Consider the following 20777-nt stretch of genomic DNA (forward strand, 5'->3'; position numbering starts at 1 on the left):
CAGCCAAAGGCAATAAAAAAGTTTAAAACCAAAAATGTTCTGACATGACAAGTGACAGGAACTGCTGCTGCTATGTAAAGTAACATACTGCTCCCAAGAACAATGGTATTTTCAGAAGGTAATTCATTTTAACATGTGTAAGGACAAAATCTGTAATCAAAACCTGGAAGAAATATATATTAGTGCCTGCTTTTTAAAAGTTTATTTTACATTTTAAATACAGTATTTTTCTCATTAAAAAAAACAAAAAAACAAAGCCAGGCAGTGCCTCACCCCATAGTTTCTATGCTATGTGGACATGAGAGCTGAAGGACAGCCTGACAGACATTCTGGATGTAACAGCGAGGACACCTATGAACTACTTCCAAATCAAAATAAAAAAAACACAAATTAAGCAATGCTTAAGAGAAAATAATCCAATTTTTGAACAATCAAAAGAGAAAAGAGTTAGGTATGTACAAAACCAGGTATTAAAAAATAGAAAGAAATGCAGTACGTAAGAAACACAAACAACTCATTGTGCAGTGAACTGAATATAATGCAGCTAATCAACAGAAACCCTTCTACAAGAAGTGATTTATGATTTGAAATTAAAAAATCTAAGTATTCCAAAAACAACCTACAATAACAATGGTGTGTGTATTGTCATCTCTGTGATTTCCTATCTACACTACACTCCCTTCTGAAAACAAGAATCTCTAGACTAGACAATCACATATACATTTTGAGGCAACTAATTCATACTTGTTTTCGGTGAGGAAAACAAAGATGTACCTCTTCTCATCAATAAAGACATAATACAGATTAAAGCTATAAAATTTAAGCATGTGCACGTGTATTTCCAATTCTCTGTAGTAAGTAATTCCAAACAGGAATCATGTAGGGTTTGTGCCTAAGTAGTAACAAAAATGAAAATGGACTGTTTCTGGCAGTGATTTCCATATTAGTGCAATGTTATTCCCCATCACTAAATTATATTAAAATGATTTTAAATATTCAAATTCAGTAGGTGTCAATATAATTTTACAAAATCCCTAACTGTACAGTTATGCAGAAAACAGTTCCAATTTCAGATGATCTATAAAGCCAAATCAAGACAAAAATTATTTTGCTTTGCTACTGGTAGTCTGAAAAAGAGATGAAGAGAAAAAAAATTTGTGGAGGCTCGCTGAGAAGGATGTTTGAGGTGTTCTATGCATCTTGATACATCAACTGTCAACTGGGTTTGAACATTCTAGGTTGAAATTATCTCAGAAAATAATGATCTATAATATAACTGAACTAAACAACTGTACCAGAAGCAAAAATAATCTGGGTCATTCAGAATAAGATCAAATTGAGATAATTTCTTTTTCTATTATAATCAGCAAGGTCTTGAGTTTTCAAGGTTTCAAAAATGGTGACCTTCAGTCAAAGCCAGCTACATCACATATAGCCTACTTAACATAAAAATTTCAAAATCAGAGGGCAATGTGAGTATGGGCTCTCATAAAACACACAGAACAGGCAGCAGTGGACTAACCATTAGCCGGGTGGGGTCAGCGTTGGGACGTTTTATTTTGGAGATTTAACACATAGTTCATGTAACTTCAGCATCCACTAGAGACTCTGCTGGTCAGTGCCCAAGGGCTGGATGAGTCTGAGGGATCCCTTTAGCCCCAAAGTATTAATGTTAAAGGGTCTCAGGGAAATCCTGATTCCCAACAAGAGTTCACAAACCATCAGACCAAATCAATCAACAATGACTCCAATGCTCCACAAAGTCAAAAAGAAATTTTCAAAATTAAATGCCATCTTCTGCTCAACCCGACTCCAGACTCTGTAATAACATTTTTATCTAGTATAATAGACTCTGTAGTAGACTGATTTTGACCTCCATAAAGAGTAGGAGTTGTCAAACTTGAGGAGATAGACTCCTCTCCCTGGATACTGGTGGCTGCCAGCATACACTTCTTCGTGACAGTCCCGTCGGTACACAGGCACAATCTCATCCAGCAGAGGCTTGTTGGCATTCTTTTTGGCTTTTTCTTCACTACTGATGTTTTCTGAGAGAAAGAATAGGAGAGAAGTCAATGAATAGATCCAGGAAAGCTACAACTACAAAAAGCAATTGTATTTCATCCTTTCAATCCATTCTGCAACTTATGTGCATGCCAGCATTTGTGTGTTCATGCATGCATTCATCCATTTACCTGAGCACCTGCTCTGAACTAAGCACTGCTCTGGGCCCTATTCCGCAGTGCTCTGACCACTGCTCCTATTTCTATATCCATTCAATTCTTGAATTTTTCCCAGAAGGAGCAAAACTAAAGAAAATGCTGCTCTGATACTTCCTCTTTTCAACAATGAGAGTCCCCCTACTTCAGGAGGTGGAAAGGAAGCATTTGAGGACTGTTACTTTCTACCATATTTTCTGCATATAGCATGCCGATACATAAAGCACACACAGGAAACTAACGTGTGTGCTGTGTAAAAATAAAAAAAAATATGATGTCTGTCTGACATGGAAAGAGTAAAATGAGGAAACCACAGTAGAGGTAGGCATTCAGAGATACTCTGTAAACTCAGTTATTTTCACTAGGACTGTGTAACCCAGAGATGATCCAGTAGCAAAAAATGAGTTACTTATTTTTATAGGTTTGCCCTGGTTATAGTTTTCTGAACTGTAATGATATCAGAAATCTACAGAAGTTACTATGAGAAGATTATGAGCCAGCTTAAAAGTTTCATCTTAATATAGTAAATATAAACATTCTGAAGGAAAGAGGTCAAAGGAACATTCAGTATAGAAAATGAAAGACTTTCTAATTTATAACACAACAGAACAAAGTTTGGTGCCACAAGTTAACTGCGATACTTGTCAATGGCCACTATCAGGAAACAAGGAAAGTCTGAGAAACTCTCACAGTCCAGATGAGCTTAAAGAGACATGACTAACAATAATGTGGTATCCTGGATGGGATCTTGGAACATAAAAAGAATACTCAAGAAAAACTAAAGAAATGTGAATAAATGTAGACTTTATTAGTAATAATAGATCAGTATAGGTTCATCAGTATGGTTCATTATAGACAAATGTACCAAAGCACAGTGAAACCTGTGAGTCGCAATCTGATGGTACTATCTTGTTTTTCTGGGTCTTTCAAGTTTTCTGCCTTTGACAGGGTGCAGTCTTGCCACTTCTCTGTTATTCTCTATTACCCATTGCTGTCAAGTCAATTCTGACTCCCAGTGACCCTACAGGACAAAGGAGAACTAACTACTCCATAGGGTTTCTAAGGCTATACAACATTTATGGAGGCAGTCTGCCATACAGTTTTCCCATGGAGCAGCTAGTAGGTTCAAACCACTGACCTTTTGGTTAGCAGCCAAGTGTTTAACCACTGAACTACCAGGGCTCCTTATCACTATTGTTCTTGTTATGTGCTGTCTAGTTGGACCCGACTCATAGCGACCCCTCCTGGGGTTTCCGAGGCTGTATCACTATGGAAGTAGATTGCCCCGTCTTCCTTCCAAGGAGTGGCTGATGGGTTTGAACCACCAGCCTTCTGGTTAGCAGTCAAGTGCCTTACCCACTATGCTACCAGAGCTCCCTTATCACTATTAGTAGAATATATTTGAGTTTTGGGTTTCTACCTTATCACAGGTTCCAGTTTTCACAGGGTCAATGTAACACATTAATGATAGTGTTGGGTATATAAAACTCTTTGTACTACCTTTGCAACTTTTCTGTAAATCGAAACCATTCTAAAATAAAGTTTATTGAAGAAAGAAAAAGAAAAAAGAAAAAAAAAAAAACCAAAACTAAAAGACACTCTTATAAAAGTAGGCCTAAATTAAAAATAAAAGGGGGGGCGGGCAACACCAGGTTTGCTGGTGTGATAGAGCCTGGTGGAACCACTGAGACTATGGCCCCTAGCTGCCCCTCAGGTCTAGAATTGAACCCACACCTGTGGCTTCCAGCCAAAAGACAGGGATATGAGTTGAATATTTACCTGAGGTAGATACACTCCTTGGAGAGAACAATCATGGGAGAAAGAAGGGCTGTTTATGCACAGGGAGACAGCTCAGGGGGCAGAGGAGTGCATGGAGGGATGGACATAGGGAAGAGCTATCAGAAGGATGTGGGAGGGGAGCTGTTGCATTGGGGTAAATTGTGGTCAATGTCATGACACAAAGTGTATGTGAACTGCTGTATGAGAAAATTTGCTCTGTAAATTTTTACCCAAATCACAATTAAAAAAAGAAAAAGGCCTAAATAAGATTTGCTTAACCAAACCCACTCCTACTGAGTCAATTCCAACTCACGGTGAACCTCCAGACAGAGCAGAACTGCTCCATAGGGTTTCTAAGGCTGTAAATCTTTATGGAAGCTGACTGTCTCATCTTTCTTTCACAGAAGAGCTGGCTCAAAATGCCAATCTTCTGGTTAGCAGCTGAATGCTTTAACCACTATGCCACCAGAGTTGCTTTGCTTTACCACAGTAATATCTAAAATCAAATATCTTTTATGTACAAATGAGAAATGTAGACGTTCAAATACATGACTGCGTATAAGGACATCCATGAAACAGACTGGTCCATTAATTCAAGGTAAAAGTTTTGTTTAAAATCTGCAAAACTAAGGGTTACGGGGATAGATGCACCTTTCATCAATTTATACATAGACTTGAGACTCAGAAATAAAGTGAAAAATTAAAATAGGAGGATGGGTTACCGTCCATCCTTGAGAGAAAAACTCCTCTGTCTACCTTTTAGACCAAACCAAAGCAAAAATCCTGACCTCTTCTCTCTTAACTCAAGCCAAAAGGACTCCCCATAAATGCAGAATGAAGACAAGATATGGTGGTATAGCATCCTCTGAAAGCATCTGGACAAACCCAGCTTGCGAGCTAAATCTTCAGCAAGAGAGAGTTACGTTCACTGTTAGCAAACAATTCTTAGGCACAATAAGCCTTCAGTATTGATTGTATTAATACAGAGATTTAATTGATTTCTTTTAGTCAGAAATCATTTTATGACAAGGAATGAGTACACAAGTAGGTAATATTATCTTCCATCTTAAGGATACCTATTATAGCTTAGGTCAAGAACATAAAGGTTCTCACCTCTACAAAGGCACTAGACCCCAGTCATTTTTACCAGTGCTCATCCCAACATCAATAGCCCCAAAACTAAAAAATAGCTCTGAGCTTAGACTAGGAAGAACCTCCTTTTAGAAGCTTTCAGAAGCTCCCCAGCAGGCAATCCGGGAGAAATGTATTACACCTCAACCCACTTCTAAACAGAGAATTCTTCCATTTATTCACAAAGCTCTTGGTAAATCCAATGATTTGCATACATGCACATACACACACACATACACACACACACACAATCCCAGACATCTGCAAACAGTCTGATTTTAATGAGTCCCTGTGACACATCCGAAAGCCTAGTACGGACTCAGCAGCTTCTGGTTCTGATGTGGCTGAGGGGTACTTCAAACAATGGTAGTGACACCTGGCAAATCTGCTCAGGCCTCACTCTCATCTCTTATCCTGTTTTCACGCTTGTACTTTTTCTTTCTGATTCAGTCAGCAATAGTACTTACGGGCAATGCTCTGTCTTGCTAGTGGTACTCTGGAATGAAGACTACTGAAAACCAAATGTCATGTAAGACAAAGTAACTGCTAAATGACACTGGCTCATGACACGGCTCTATATTTGTCAGCTCAAATCTGCACCTGCAATATAGGAGTTCTGATCTGCTCCTGGGATGAGAGTCAATCTGCAAGATGTACTGGTATTTCTGGTGTGCTCTGATGTAGATATGGTACAGATGTAGACAACAGTAAGTAATGGTACAAAGACTGTTTTCAGAACTGAACTCTCACTTTCCCTTAATATTACCTCTAAATTGATCCCAATATAAGCCCTGTGGAACTACAACATTACCAACCCTCTTCAAGACTAAACAGTGTGTTTACAAGCCACCTAAAGGTTGGTCCCAAAGAACTGTAACGATGCTTGTTCCATTCTCACAGTCAAGGTATTCCTTCCATATTACTATCAATCAAGTCAACAAATCATTTCAATGCTTAGTAGGTGTACAGAAAAGCTTCCAATTCTGACTTTCGGAGTAACAATATTAAGAAGACCAACTTCTAAGTTAATAAGTGATACATTTTATAACCTACTTCCTAGACCAAGATAGGAGCTCTGGTGGTATAGTACCTAAAGCACTTGACTGCTAACCAGAAGGATGGTTTAAACCCACGAGCCACTCCTCAGAAGGAAGACTGGGCAATCTACTTCCATAGTGATACCACCTCAGACACCCAAGAAGGGGTCGCTATAAGTCATACCCGACTCGAAGGCAGTGAGTTTGTTTTTTTTTGGTTAGACCAAGATTTTCTTTTAAATTTTTATTGTGATTTAGGTGAAAGTTTATAGAACAAATTCAGTTTCCATACAGCAGCTTACATACACTTTGTCTCATGACATTGACTCCAATTTTCCACAATGCAACAGCTCTCTTCCCACTTCTTCCCCATAGTTACCTTTTTCCTGTGTCCTTCCCTCCCATGCACTCCTGCCCCCCAGCTGTCTCCCTTCTATTCTCCCATGACTGATCTCTTCAGGGAGTGTATCTACCTAATGTAAATGTTCAGCACATATGCCTGTCCAACATGTACTGAAAGGCAGCTAGGGGCCATGGTCTCAGGGGTCTCACCAGGCTCTATCAGACCAGTAAACCTAGTCGTCGTTTTTTTTTTTAATGATTTTGAGTTTTGTTCCACATTGTTCTCCTACTCTATCCAGGATCTTCTACACAGATCCCCCTCTGAGTGCTCTTCTCTTCCTTCTTACATAGTTATGTCCTACCCTTGCTTCAGATTTCAGCTCAATTGTCCTTTCCTCAGGAAAGCTTCTGGTGACCTGACTAGGTCAAAGTCCCCATGTTACATGTTTTTTCTCATCTAGTTTTTCTGTGGTTAGACCAAGATAGTTTTGACTGTCCTTGAAAATATCCTATTTTGTCTACTTATTCAGGGAAAAAAAAAATTACACTCTGAGATTTCTAAGAACTGAAAAAAATTTTAAGGTGGAACATTCTGGTGAGCATAAAAAAAATCTTAGAAAGACCTAAGAAAGCTAATATCAGAAATATAAATTTAAATATATTCCACGGTTGGCAGAATTTCCTACTTGCTCCTTTGAAATTTTTCAAAATGACTTCGCACATTTGGCTTTTCAACACATAAAGTTGAAAGGAAAACCGTATTCAGAAAGCAGTAAAATAACAAACTGCCAAACATTTTTGTGGCATTATGAAAATTTCATGTTCAGGTCCCAGAGACTGGACTCTCTCATAACTTTTTCAGCCTAAAATTCCACTAATGAAGAGGCTTCTCCCTTTGCAAGAAGAACTAGTCAGGAAGCATAAAAACAGCTGACATCTGAATGCTGCACCATTTTTGCCATCACACAACCTAGCAGCTACTAAATATGGAACAATGGCCCTACCTTCTTCTTCCTCGTCGTCATCACTGGACTCACTGACATGCACGCTGACAGCAGTGTTTGGAGAGTCTGTCCATTCAAAATATACCCCAAACCCAATGTCATAATTGTCTGTAGCAAACTCCCAAAAGAGATATGATCCTTCTTCATGGGTAGGTACTCGAACAGTGACCACTTCTCCTCGGCCCACTGTAATCACAGAATCAGCATCCTGCCGTATCTTCTCTTTAAAGTCTTTGATCTGGGGTCGTGTCCACATGGATGGAGCTGCTATTACTGGAAGAGAGTCTAAAAGGAACAGGAATTACAAAAGCTAAAGCAAACTAGTCTTCACCTGCAGGCAGCAACATTTGCATAGGACCAGCTGCCAGCAGTATTTAGGTACCAAGTACAATACATCTGGCCTCAGGTCTACAACTAGTTTAGATCAAGGACTGGGGGAGAAAAAAAAGCCTCCTCGTGGAAGTCTTCTCTAAATTACATTTATCACTATCACAGGCATTCAGAGATCATACCACCATTTTAAGTAACAAAAGCAATACATAATCTCAGAAGTGATCATTTTTAACACTCTAATTGTATAAAGGGACTTAAGAATGACCTAAATGAACCTAGGAAAACGTTCCAGGAAGAGTGGTCAGGACTGTTTTGGATGTGGCCAAAAAAACCCTGAGCGCTGACTTTAGTCTGTATGTTGAAAAAAAGTCTTGATCTCTAAGTATTTCAAAGTGCCAGGGGCTATTCTAAAGGAGGTCAAAGAAATAGAAAATCTTGGATAAGACTGGAACCCCTAAGGACTGAAAAAGTAAGTAAAATCTTCTTATTGAGCAGTATCTTATCTGTCCTGAACTATTCAACAGGTTTTCTGAGATTTAGTCACAGGGTCTTTGACAAGAGATTCCTTCATTTGAAAATACTGTTGTAACTATAGGGGGAAAAAAAAGGGTGTGCAGGGGGAGGTAAACCAAGGGAATACAACATCTTTTCTGAAGTTATTTTTTGTTCCTTGTTTAAAAAGGCAAGGAAGATCTCTGAAATCAAATTTCATATAAACTATGCCATTATCCCTGCCTACTGCCAGTAAAATGCTCTTCTTTTCCTTCTTACATACTTATGTCCTACCCTTGCTTCAGATTTCAGCTCAACTGTCCCTTCCTCAGGAAAGCTTCTGGTGACCTCTTTGACTAGGTCAAAGTCCCCATGTTACATGTTCTCCAGGTATCATGTACCTCTTTCTCATCACAGAATTCATCATAGCTACAATTTACATTTTGTGTGGGTATTTTGCCTCACTACTATACCCCTAGCACTTAGAAAGCCTTCAACCAACTGCTGAATGAATGAATGAGCTGTCTAAGAAAAGGTAGCAGAGCTCTGACAAACATTGAGCTCTCTTCTGTACTTAAGTCTCAAAAAAATATATTGTAATATATAGTAGCTAGCCACCAAGATGGCACTCATCTCTGACTACTGATGCACATGTATTGCTCCCTTCCACACAGTATCAGGGTTGGTAGGTGTATCCTACAGAAAACAGAGGAAGTGATGGTATATGACTTTCTAAGTAGGGCATCAAAGACATTGCCACTATTGCCTTGTTCTCTCTTAGATCATGTGCTCTTGGGGAAGTCAGCCTCCATGTTTGAAGACTGCTCTATAGAAAGGTTTCATGAGGCCAGGAACTGAGGTGTCCTGCCAACGATCAGTACCAGCCATGTGAATGAACCATTTTGGAAGCAGAATCCTCTTGTCCCTGTCAAGCATTCAGAGAACTAAAACCTCAGCCAGCATCTTGACTACAACCTCATGAGAAACCCTGAGCCAGATCCACACAAAATTCCTGACCCACAGACAGTAATAGTGACAATAAACATTTATTGTCGCTTTAAGCCACTGAAGTTGTGTGTAAATTCTAACACAGCAACAGAGAACCAATGTACATAAGAAGAAAAACTGTCCAAAAGACATCTGATTTGCTCTTTTACACTATTTTAAGGTACCAGAAACATCAAGATTCAGACTAAAAATGGTGAAAAATTGTTGAACTCTGAAAAATATGTAACTGCTTTCAAAAGCTAGATAACCTGACTTCCTGGCTTTTGCTTTTCAGGGAATATGAACTGTGACATGTAGATGGCAAACAGTACCTTTTGGTCCATTTTCCAAGGCTTCTTCTGCAGCTTCAGGTTCCAGTTCTTTCTTAGAGTTGTCAGTATGGGTTCTGGCCTGTCCATTAACTGACATCATATCACTTGTTACAGCTGCATTCACTTTTGATGACGTAGGCAAACAAGCCCCAGCTACTGCTACCTCCTGTTGTTTCTGTAATGCTGCCTACAAGTCAAGAAAAAGTGAAGATATAATGACCAGGAAGGCTAACAAGTGGGACATATGGCCTGGAGTGCATTCTGGCCCTGTGCCTTTGCTGTGCAATTGCGCCACTCCAAGAAATTACTAATAAGCTTTATCAAGTTTTATCCTCTCAATAATATTGTTGTTGTTATGTGCTGTTGAATCGGACCCAACTCATAGCGACCCCTCCTTGGGATTCCGAGGCAGTATCACTATGCAAGTAGATTGCCCAATCTTCCTTCCAAGGAGTGGCTGGTTGGTTTGAACCACCAGCCTTCTGGTTAGTAGTCAAGTGCCTTAAGCACTATGCTACCAGAGCTCCTTCAATAATATTAGTGGTATTAGTGGTATAAATTATCAGCACGATTATCAAAACAATAGTTAAAAATGATACAGTAACACAGACAAAAAACTGTGACTAAGGATCACATTTTTGTGATCTGAGGATCACTAGAGAAAAAGAAACCAGGGAAAAATTAGACGAGGCAGAAATAAGACCAAAAACTAAACCCGTTATTGTTAACTCCAACTCAAAGAGACCCTATAGGACAAAGGAGAACTTTTCCACAGGTTTTCCAAGGCTATAATCCAGACTGCCATATCTTTCTCCTGTGCAGCAACTAGTAGGTTTGAACTGCTGACCATTCAGTAAGCAACTAAGCACTTAATTTCTGTGCCACCAAGTCTCCTTAGGCAGAAAAAATGAGTCTAAAATAAAACTATTAAGAGCAAAAGCTGAACACAATTAACAGTAGTCCTTAAAAATGGAGGATTGAAATATTGATAATTTAGATAATAAAACTGGAATCAGAAAAAATTAAACTTGATGGAAGTAATAGTCACAGAAGAAAATTCACAAAGGCAGTAGCTGTGATTTGTAAAATCTATATGGACCCCGCAAAATAAAAAATGAATCAAATGCCAGCATGATCTCCCTGTGTGTCCTCTTTTAGATACAAGAGTTCCCCAAGGGAACACCTAATGTGACATCCAACATTATTGATTAGTTTTGCCTGTAGTTTTTGAACTTACATGGAACAATATAGTGTATCTTCTTTTTTATGTCTGGCTTCTTTCACTCAACATTACTTTTGGGAGGTTCATCTATAGGGTCATGAGTAGTTCTAGTTTATTCATTTATATTATAATAGGATATTCCATCATGAAAATATTAAAATTTAATTATCCAATCTACTTTTGATGGGCATTTGGGCATTAAAGTAATTTTTAAAACCAAAACACTACGTCACAAGTAGAAAGCACATATTCACTATGGAATAAAAGAAAATATACAGGAAGAATGCCTTTATCATCTCATGATCTAGGGATTATGACACAGTTGGGCTTATCATTCCACTTTTTCCTATGCATATCTGTATACATATTTCATTTAGTCTATCATTTATAAACCATTTCCTGAAACAAACAGCATCACCTCTCTCTGCAGCTACAGCAGGCTAGTAACAACACACTTAAGAATGTGAAAGTACCTTCTCCCAAGGACTTAGACTGATCTACTCTCAGTTACTTTTGCATTATTTTTCTAAAATCAGTTTTCCAGAAAAAGCACATATAATAAAAACAAGGCAACATACTCAGAACATTCACTGCATGACAGGGAAAAAAAAAAGAACATTCTTGTTGATGATCAATAGGCCCAGCTCAAATGGTCCCTTTCTTGTAACTCACTAATGAAATGAGTAACTCCTTTCTCTGAGATCCCATTGCCAGTGCGTATACAGCTATAATGAAACCTACAGAGACCCGGAATTCAACAGGACTGCCGTGCTTTTCTAGGTGTCCCAAATTTTCTGCCTTTGACAGGGTACAGTCTTGACCACTTTTCCATCACTCCCTATTCAGTGGAAAATATTTGAGTTTTCCTTCTCTGACAGGTTTCTGTCTTACACAGGTTCTGGCTTTCACAGATTTTACTGTGTTATATACAACACATTGAAATTATTTCCTATATAACAGATTGAAATTATTTCTTTACATCATTTCTTTCCTATACTGTGGGATGGTTTTTAAAGCACAGAAAAGTACAGGAAGAATATACCAAACACCTACACAACTATCCCCCCCAAATTATCAAACATTCACATTTTATCATTTTGCTTAATATTTATGCAATAACTAATACTTTATAGGGTTGAAGGTCCCTTTTGTTCCTTTCCTCCTCTCTTCCCAGAGGCAATCAATCAATGTGATAAACTGAGTTTGATCACTCTAATCTAAATTATGATGTTTTAATTCTGTTTCAAAGATTCTTGGTTTCACCCTAATTGGCCGACTTTCTTTTCATTAAGTGACAGCAACCTACAAGCAGGACAGTGTGTGTGAGCTATCTTATTTAAAAAAGTTGTCCCACTGCCCAACACATAAGCAGGGAAAGGGAAGTGACAGGGCTAAAACAGAAATAGACTTTAGAGAACAGAGAAGAAATGCCTCAAAAATGCCACCTATTGTCTTTAGTAAATCCTTGTTTGGGATCCTTTATCTCTTCTCATGGACTAACCAAAACCTGCCATGCTTTTCAACTTCTCACTGATTCCAACTCTCAGGATAAAAAGGATTCTATGTAGGAATATTTTCATATTTTCAAGGAATTTAAAGAGTTTTGCTAAAACAACAAACAGTATTTCATCTAAGAAGAAATGTGGAGTAACTGTGGTGTAGCCCTAGCCCTTTTTTTTCCACTCAGAATTTTTGGCAAATGGTTAAGTATTTTATAAAAAAAAATGAAATAAGTAAAATGTACCTATGTGAAGTTTAAAGAAGCATTTTATGCCTCCATAAGACGTAAACAATGAATGTAAAATCAGTATCTTCCATTAAGATAGTTACGTGCTACTGAGTACGTACTGATTCACAGAGAACTCATGTGACAAAGTAGAATCGTCCCATTGAGTTGTCTGGGCTATAATCTCCATGGAAGCAGATCACCAAGTCTTTGTCCTACAGAGCTGCTGGGTGGATTTGAACCACCAACATTTTCGGTCAGACACCAAATGCTTAACTGTTGTGCCACCAAGGTTCCTTTCCATTAAGATTAAGATACCTTAATTTTTTATCTCATTCTTAAAGACCAGGAGAAAAGGCAGAAAGAGCAGAGCAGTAGGTAACCTGTGATCAAACAAGACAAATGACAAAGCCAGGACAAGATCCAAGTGTATCTGACTCCTAGTCCTATGTTCTCTCCCCTAAACCACCTCTCTCTTACGCAGACACAACATTTGGGGGTGAGGGTTGGTGGAGGATTATCAGTGTGTTGTAGCTGAGTACTGTCTAGTTATGACCAAACACTAACTAGGGCTACTAAGCTGAGGTACCCACATTTCCACAACCAAGGCACCAGATCTAGCATGAAAGTCAGGGTGGACCCAACCCAGCTCTAGAGGACTAGCCTATAGTCCTCTAAAGGGGATGGGAGTCCTGGGCCTTTGACAGTACATTGCCTGCAGGGCACACTTAAGCTAAGGCTAATTTCCCCATTCATCACGATTCCAGGACTAATATCAGGTTCTGTACCAGACTCACTGCAATGACACCTAGCCCATACAACTCTCAAATTCCCTACAAAAACTGGTAGTGGCTACATAATTTGTTGCTTCAATATCCTATGTATTTTCTTTCATAAATGCCAGTGCAATGCTAAAGTATGTCCCTAATAACAGTCATTTAAAAGCTACTTTATATTTTAAGAGGCTAACTAATACAATATTTAATAGGAACTGTTAAAAAAAAAAAAAGGAGAACTTGGGTTCCAATAAAACTACACACCCTTTCTAAGGCTGAATTCTGGGTTATCTATCATACCTGTTGCTGTGCAAGCTGGACTTGATACAACTGCTGCATATACTGCTGATAGTGCTGCTCCTGCAACTGGCGGATGAGAATTTGCTGCTGTTCGTAGTTCCCTGGATATTGCTGGGCTGCATACTGCTGGAACTGCACGGCAGTCTGGGAGTTTAAAGCTGCCATTATCTGCTGCCTAAAAACATTAAAAAATATATACTAGTCTGACTACAGGAGACTGTTCATGACAAAATAAAATGTCCTCATTATTTATTTTTCTAATTTTATAACCCTTCAAAATGACTAAACTAGTACTGTGTATCAATCAAGATTTGTCCCAGGCCCAGAAGAAAGATTTAAAAATAACTGTGGCCTCTAACTTTTTACTTAGGATTTTCAAGGAAAATTTGGGATGGAAAGGGAGAGTAACAAGTATATATCACCACCACCACGACCATCATCAATTTTGCTAACATTTATTGTGTCTTTACTATATGCCACAGTATTCAAAGCACTTAGATGTACTAACCCATTCAGTCCTCACAATAATCTTATGAGGCAGAGTTTCACAGAGGAGTAAATGGAGATGTTCAGTAACTTGCATGAGATTGCACTGCTAGTTATATCATTATTATTTTTTCTTTCTTTGGCCTATAACTGTGGCCATGCATATAATGCACATAAATGCACAGAAAACAAACACGTAAGGTGGTTGAATCCCCTGGAGGGGGAACCTTGTATAATGTACATGTTATTTGCATAAAAATACAATAGATGCCAGAGCCAGGATTCAAATCTAGGTAATTTGCTCCAAAGCCTATACTCTTTAGTCATGATGTTGTAAAGCCATGATGATTATCTATGGCAGAGATCTTTGAAGCATTAAACTGTTGGTTATGGCTCTTCTACTTAAACACATGAAAAGCAATAATAAAAGGCAAGAAGAACAGTTAAAAGATGTCACAGGTAAGTATAAGTAAAACCAGTGAAAACTTGAGGATCTATTTAATGTAAAGTATTTCATTTAAATTTAAAGCCTGCCTTAAAAAGAAACACTGGAAATCATATCTAGGCATACTTTTTTTGCTGCTGTGTGTCACCGAGTTGATTGTGACCCAGTATGACCAAGTACAACTAACCTAGGGTTTCCTATGCTGAAATCTTTATGGAAGCAGATTGCCAGTTTTTTTCTCTCACAGAGCTGCCAGTTTTTTTCTCTCACAGGTTCAAACTGCCAACTTCTTGGTTAGCAGTAGAGAACTTTAACCACTATGCCACCACCAAGACTTATTACACTTGGATTAGAGATACTAATTTCTGTAAACTATTACAATTATTGTATATAGTCTTTCTTAGAGGAACTACATGGTCATGTGACCAATCTAACAAAAATCCAAAGCAATCTATTAATAAAACAAAACTTTACAAACACCAAGTCCACCTAGGGCAGCCCCTCTGGAGGGAGAGGGGAAAGAGCAGTACTCACAATTTCTCTCCAAAGTAGAATGAGGCCCTGGAGTGGCGGAAGGCTAACAATGTCCGTCTGATGTACTACCCAAAGCTAATGAGAAGGAATCCAACAACTCTCATGCTCTCTGGTTTAACCTGTAAAACAAGCCAGCTCTAGGACTCCAGGCCTCCTTCCTACAGTGTTTTATGGGTGTTAATCTCTTCCTTCTTGTATCCACAGCTCTCCCCTGAAGAATCAGTCTCTTCCAAGGCAGATGCTCTCATAGCTCTTACTGAGCAAACGGATAGGAAATAGCTTCAACTCCCAAGTCGTAAGACTCTCTCCTAGACATCTGGAGCTGGGTCTCACAGACTCTAGCCAGTCTGTATCAGATGCATGGAAACACAGACCACATAAATCCAGGCTGGAATAGCCTTGTGTATGGCAAAGTAGAGAGTGAAAATTTACAGAGGGCAGGAAGAATGAAGCAGAGACGTTAACTGAGAGAAGCAAAGACGAGATCATGTGAACCCAGAGACAGAAAGAGCAATCAAGTAAGCTCAGCTCCTGTTTCCTAGTTCCTGGGTTGTATACACTAATTCTAAATACTCCCAATCTATTCTCCCTTTTGTAACCAAATGATGCTTAAGACAAAGCTTTCTTTGGTAACAGATCATTTGGTGCAAATGGCAAGTAGCTACTATTGATCTACTTCCTAGTCTTATAGTGCACAGAATTATTCTAAGTCATACAATGATAAAAAGTCAAGTAATAAGGTATGGTAGTCCATTTCTCATTTTCAAAGACAACTATACAAAATACTTACTTTTGCTGTTCCAACCTAAGCCTCTCTTCTTCTACTCGCCTCCTCTCCTCTTCCTCCCGTCTAAGCCTTTCTTCTTCTTCTCTTCTACGCTTCTCTTCCTCCTTTTGTAGACGCTCTCTTTCTTCCTCTTCACGCCTCCTTCGCTCCTCCTCCTCCTTCCTACAAAGTAAGGAACAGAGGGAATGAACCTTATATAGTGAATCCTGCTTATAAATAATTTAAGACTTCATTTCCCAACGAAAATCTTGACAGCCTTTTTAGAGTACAATACAGTAGTACCTACCAAATTTGAAATGCATACACTCCATTATTTGAAATCTGTCACATGGATCTAATCTTACAATATACAAAATAATGCTGAGATCACTACAGCATAGCAATGGCAAAAGGTGTCCATCAGTAAAACATCACAGTATCTCCACACTTTGAACATCTTTCTCTAGTAATGTGCACAGCACTATGAGTTTTATCCTTGCTATAGTCACATGACGTGTGTGGTAAACTTAGTGATAGCATATGTGCCATAAGGGGCAGAGAGCACCTATCTTACATTGTTGTATCTTCAGGGCTTAGCACGATGCTGGAAAGAACTAGCACTCAACTAATGTGTATAACAGATGAAAAATCCATACTGGTATGTGATGCAGCCATTAAAAAAGGGCAGAACTACATGGGCTAGTATGTAAAAACACTGAATACATTTGTTTAATGGAAAAAAACAGGTAAGAATGAATTTATATTACAAGTATTTGTGTATTGTTTCTGAAATTAATTCTTTAACTTTTAACTTAAAAAAACACAAGAGCAGTTGTTGGACACATAGCTCTTATCCATCCAGCTCCTCACCTCAATACGCTCCTTTCCAAAAAGGAGAATGTAATCTGTTGCTCTAAGAATGGATATCTCTTGTGTCTATGGGGAGTATGGAGTACAAAGAAGCTGAAGACAGGAGGAAAGGGATTTTTCCCTAAACTCCTGTGATTAACAATATACCTAAGCCACTGACAAAGGGTTAAGACAGAGAAGTAACATAACAGTATGAGAATAATATTGCCTTTTTTTTTTTAGGTGAAGGTTTACAGAGTGAATCAGGTTACCCTTTAAACAAATTTTTAAAAAAAATTTTTTATTGTGATTTGGGTGAAAGTTTACATATTCATTTTCCATATAGTTCACATATACTTTGTCTCATGACATTGACTACAATTTCCCACAATGCAACAGCTCTCTTCCCACTTCTTCCCCATAGTTACCTTTTTCCTGTGTCCTTCCCTCCTATGCACTCCTGCCTCCTGACCTATCTCCCCGTATATACACAGCCCTTCTATTCTCCCATGATTGATCTCTCCAAGAAGTATATCTACCTAATGTAAATATTCAGCTCTTATGTCTGTCTTTTGTTTGGCTGGAAGCCACAGGAGTAGGTTCAATTTCAGACCTGAAGGGCAGCTAGGGACCATAGTCTCAGTGGCTCTACCAGGTTCTATCAGACCAGCAAACCTGGTCCCCATCCCAATTTTTTTTTTATATGACTTTTGAGTTTTGTTCCACATTGTTCTCCCACTCTATCCAGGATCTCCTATATAGATCCTACAGTGGTAGCTGGATACCCATTCTAGTTCTGGTCTCATAGTCATATAGGTTGAGCATCGCATGGTATACCAGTCCCTTGGACTAACTCTTTCCATGTGTCTTTGGTTTTCTTCATTCTTCTTTGCTCTGGATGAGGAGAGACCCATTGTTGCATCTAGGTGGCTGCCTGCAAGCTTTTAAGATCCCAGTTGCTACTCGCCAAAGTAGGATGTAGTATCCCATTAACAATTTTTATAGTAGCTCTGGTGGGCATTTGCTAACCAGAAGGCTGGCAGTTCAAACCCACCAGCCACTCCTCGGAAGGAAAGTTGGGCAACCTACTTCCGTAGTGATACTACCTCGGAAACCCAAGGAGCGGCTGCTATGAATTGGGTCCACCTCAACGGCCGTGTGTTTTGGTTTTTGGTGGTGCAGTGGCTAAGGCATATGGCTGCTAACCAAGAGGTCTGTGGTTCAAACCCACTGGCCTCTCTGCAGGAGAAAGATAAAGCAATCGGCTTTGGTAAAAATTTAAAACCCTAGAAATTCTATGGGGCAGGCCTATAAGCCTATAGGTTCTATAGGGATGCTATGAGTCAGAATCGATTCAATGGCAGTGTTAACAATCTTTATACAAATTGTTCCAGGACACTGACTGTAATTTTCACACTGTGTCAGCATTCCCATTATTTCCTTTCTGCTTGTTCCATTTCCACTGGTCAAGTTTCCCTTCCCTTCCTTTCCTTCTTACCTATGCTTTTGGGTAAATGTTGATCATTTGGTGTCATGCCATTAATTAAGAGACACATTACTCCTGAGTGTTACTTTTATTTTATAATCCAATCTATGGTTTGGCTGAAAGCTGACCTCCAGGAGTGGTTTCAGATCTAGGTTAAAAGGGTATCTTAGGGCGATAGCCTTAAGGGTTCCTCCAGTCTCTATCTGTCCATGAAATCTATGTATCTTATATTCATAAAATCTTTATGAATTTGGATTTCATTCTACATTTTTCTCCCATTCTAATCAGGATTTTCTATTGTATTCCTGGTCAGAACAGTAACTAGTGGTAGCCAGGCACTCTCTAGTTCTCCTGGGCTCAGGTTAGAAACGCTGTGGTTCATGTGGGCTATTACTCCTGTGGACTACTTTCTTGAGTCTTTGGTTTCCTTCATTTTCTTTCACTCCAGATAAGTAGATATCAGTAGTTGTATCTCAGATGGCCACTTCCAAGCTTTTAAGACCCTAGACACTACTTACCAAACTAGGGTGTAGAACATTAACGCTATTAATTATTTATGCCAACTGACTAAGTTATTCCATGAGACTACAGTCCTAAGCCCTTTAACCAAATTAACCAATTCCACAAGTTGTTTGGATACATCCAGGAATTCTCTGTAACTGTGTCCCCGATATGCTTTATTATACCTATGGATATATACACAGCACACCCAAATATGTACTTACATATGTCTACAGATACACTGTGTTGGGTGGAATCCTTTCACCTGACTTATTCAATGTGTATTCTGAGCAAATAATCAGAGAACCTGCATTATATGAAGAAGAACATGGCATCAGGATTGGAAGACAACTCATTAATAACCTGTGATATTAACAACCTTGTTGAAAATGAAAAAGACCTAAAGCATTTACTGGTAAAGATCAAAGACTACAGCCTTCAGTATGAGTACACCTCAAAAATAAGAAAACAAAAATCTTCACAACTGGACCAATAAGCAACATCTTGATAAATGGAGAAAAGACTGAACTTGTTAAAGATTTCATTTTACTTGGATTCACAATCAACCAACATCCATGAAAGCAGCAGTAAAGAAATCAAATGACGTACTGAATTGGGCAAATGTGCTGCAAAAGACCTCTTCAAAGTATTTAAGAGCAAACATACCACTTTGAAGACTAAGTTGCACCTGATCCAAGCCATGGTATTTTCAATTGCCTCAAAGGCATACAAAAGCTGGATAATGAATAAGAAAGATTGTAGTAGAACTGATGTCTCTGAATTACAGTGTTGGCAAAGAATGTTAAACATACCATGGGATGCCAGAAGAAAAGACAAATCTGTCTTGGAGGAAGTACAGCCAGAATGCTCTTTGGGAGTGAAAATGGCCAGCCTTTGTTTCTCCTACTTTGGTCATGTTGTCAGAAGGGACCAGTCCCTAAAAAAGGATTTTATGCCACATAAAGTAGAGGGTCAGCGAAAAAGGGGAAGACCCTCAACAAGATGGACTGACATAGTGGCAGTAATGATGGGCTCAAGCATACCAACACTTGTGAGGATGGTATAGGACTGGGCAGTATTTCATTCTGTTGTACAGAGGCTCACTATGAGTTGAAACCATCTCAATGGTTTCATTGATGGCACCCAACAACAACATAGATACACCACCACAGAGAATACCAGAAAGATGTTTACCTGTGTTTTATGGATTTATGCAAAGACATTCAGGCGTGTGGATCATAACAAATTATGGAGAACACTGCAAAGAACAGGAATTCCAGAACACTTAGTTGTGCTCATGCAGAACTTGTACACACACCAAGAGGCAGTCGTTCAAATAGAACAAGGGGATATTGCATGGTTTAAAATCAGGAAAAGTGTGCATCAGGGTCGTAGCCTCTCTTCATACTTGTTCAATCTGTATGCCGAGCAAATAATCTGAGGAACTGGACTATATGAAGAAAAATGTGGCATCAGGATTAGAAGAAGACTCATTAACAACCTGCGACACACAGATGACATAACCTTGATTGCTGTCAAGTGACGAGTACTTCAGTTCATGTTACTGATGAAGATCAAAGACTACAGCCTTCAGTATAGATTACATCTTGACATTTAGAAAACAATAATCCTCACAATTGGATCAATAAGCAACATCATGATAAATGGAGAAAAGACTGAAGTTGTCAATGATTTCATTTTACATGGAACCACAATCAATACCCATAGAAGCAGCCATCAAGAAATCAAATGACATATTGCATTGGGCAAAAGATCTCCTTAAGTTGTTAAAAAGCAAAGATGTTACTTTGAAAGTAAGATGTGCCTGACCCGACCCAAGCCATGGTCTATTTTCAATTGCGTCACAGGCACACAGAAGCTGGATAATCAATAAAAAAGAGAAACAGAATTATGCCTTTGAATTAACGTGTTGGTGAAGAATGTTAAGCATACTACACACTGGCGGGAAGAGCAGGAGAAAGGGGATTAAAAGCCAGGAAGCCAGACAGAGGAACAGTCAGCCACAGGGACCC

General features: G+C 38.9%; 1 protein-coding gene across 1 annotated transcript in view; it reads right to left on the bottom strand.

The window, feature by feature from the left end:
• Positions 1-1833: 1833 nt before the first annotated feature.
• The window catches only part of ACBD3 (acyl-CoA binding domain containing 3), a 56685-nt gene continuing 37741 nt past the window's right edge, over positions 1834-20777 (bottom strand). Inside the window, exons 4-8 of the mRNA XM_007936976.2 lie at positions 15933-16091; positions 13678-13852; positions 9654-9840; positions 7510-7794; positions 1834-2045 (exon numbers count right to left, since the gene is read on the bottom strand). Of these exons, the coding sequence (XP_007935167.1) occupies positions 1834-2045; positions 7510-7794; positions 9654-9840; positions 13678-13852; positions 15933-16091 (1018 nt within the window). The remainder of the gene's footprint in view (positions 2046-7509; positions 7795-9653; positions 9841-13677; positions 13853-15932; positions 16092-20777) is intronic.

Source organism: Orycteropus afer, unplaced genomic scaffold (assembly GCF_000298275.1).
Source record: "Orycteropus afer afer isolate SDZICR_OR568_19922 unplaced genomic scaffold, OryAfe1.0 scaffold00039, whole genome shotgun sequence".
NCBI lineage: Eukaryota > Metazoa > Chordata > Mammalia > Tubulidentata > Orycteropodidae > Orycteropus > Orycteropus afer.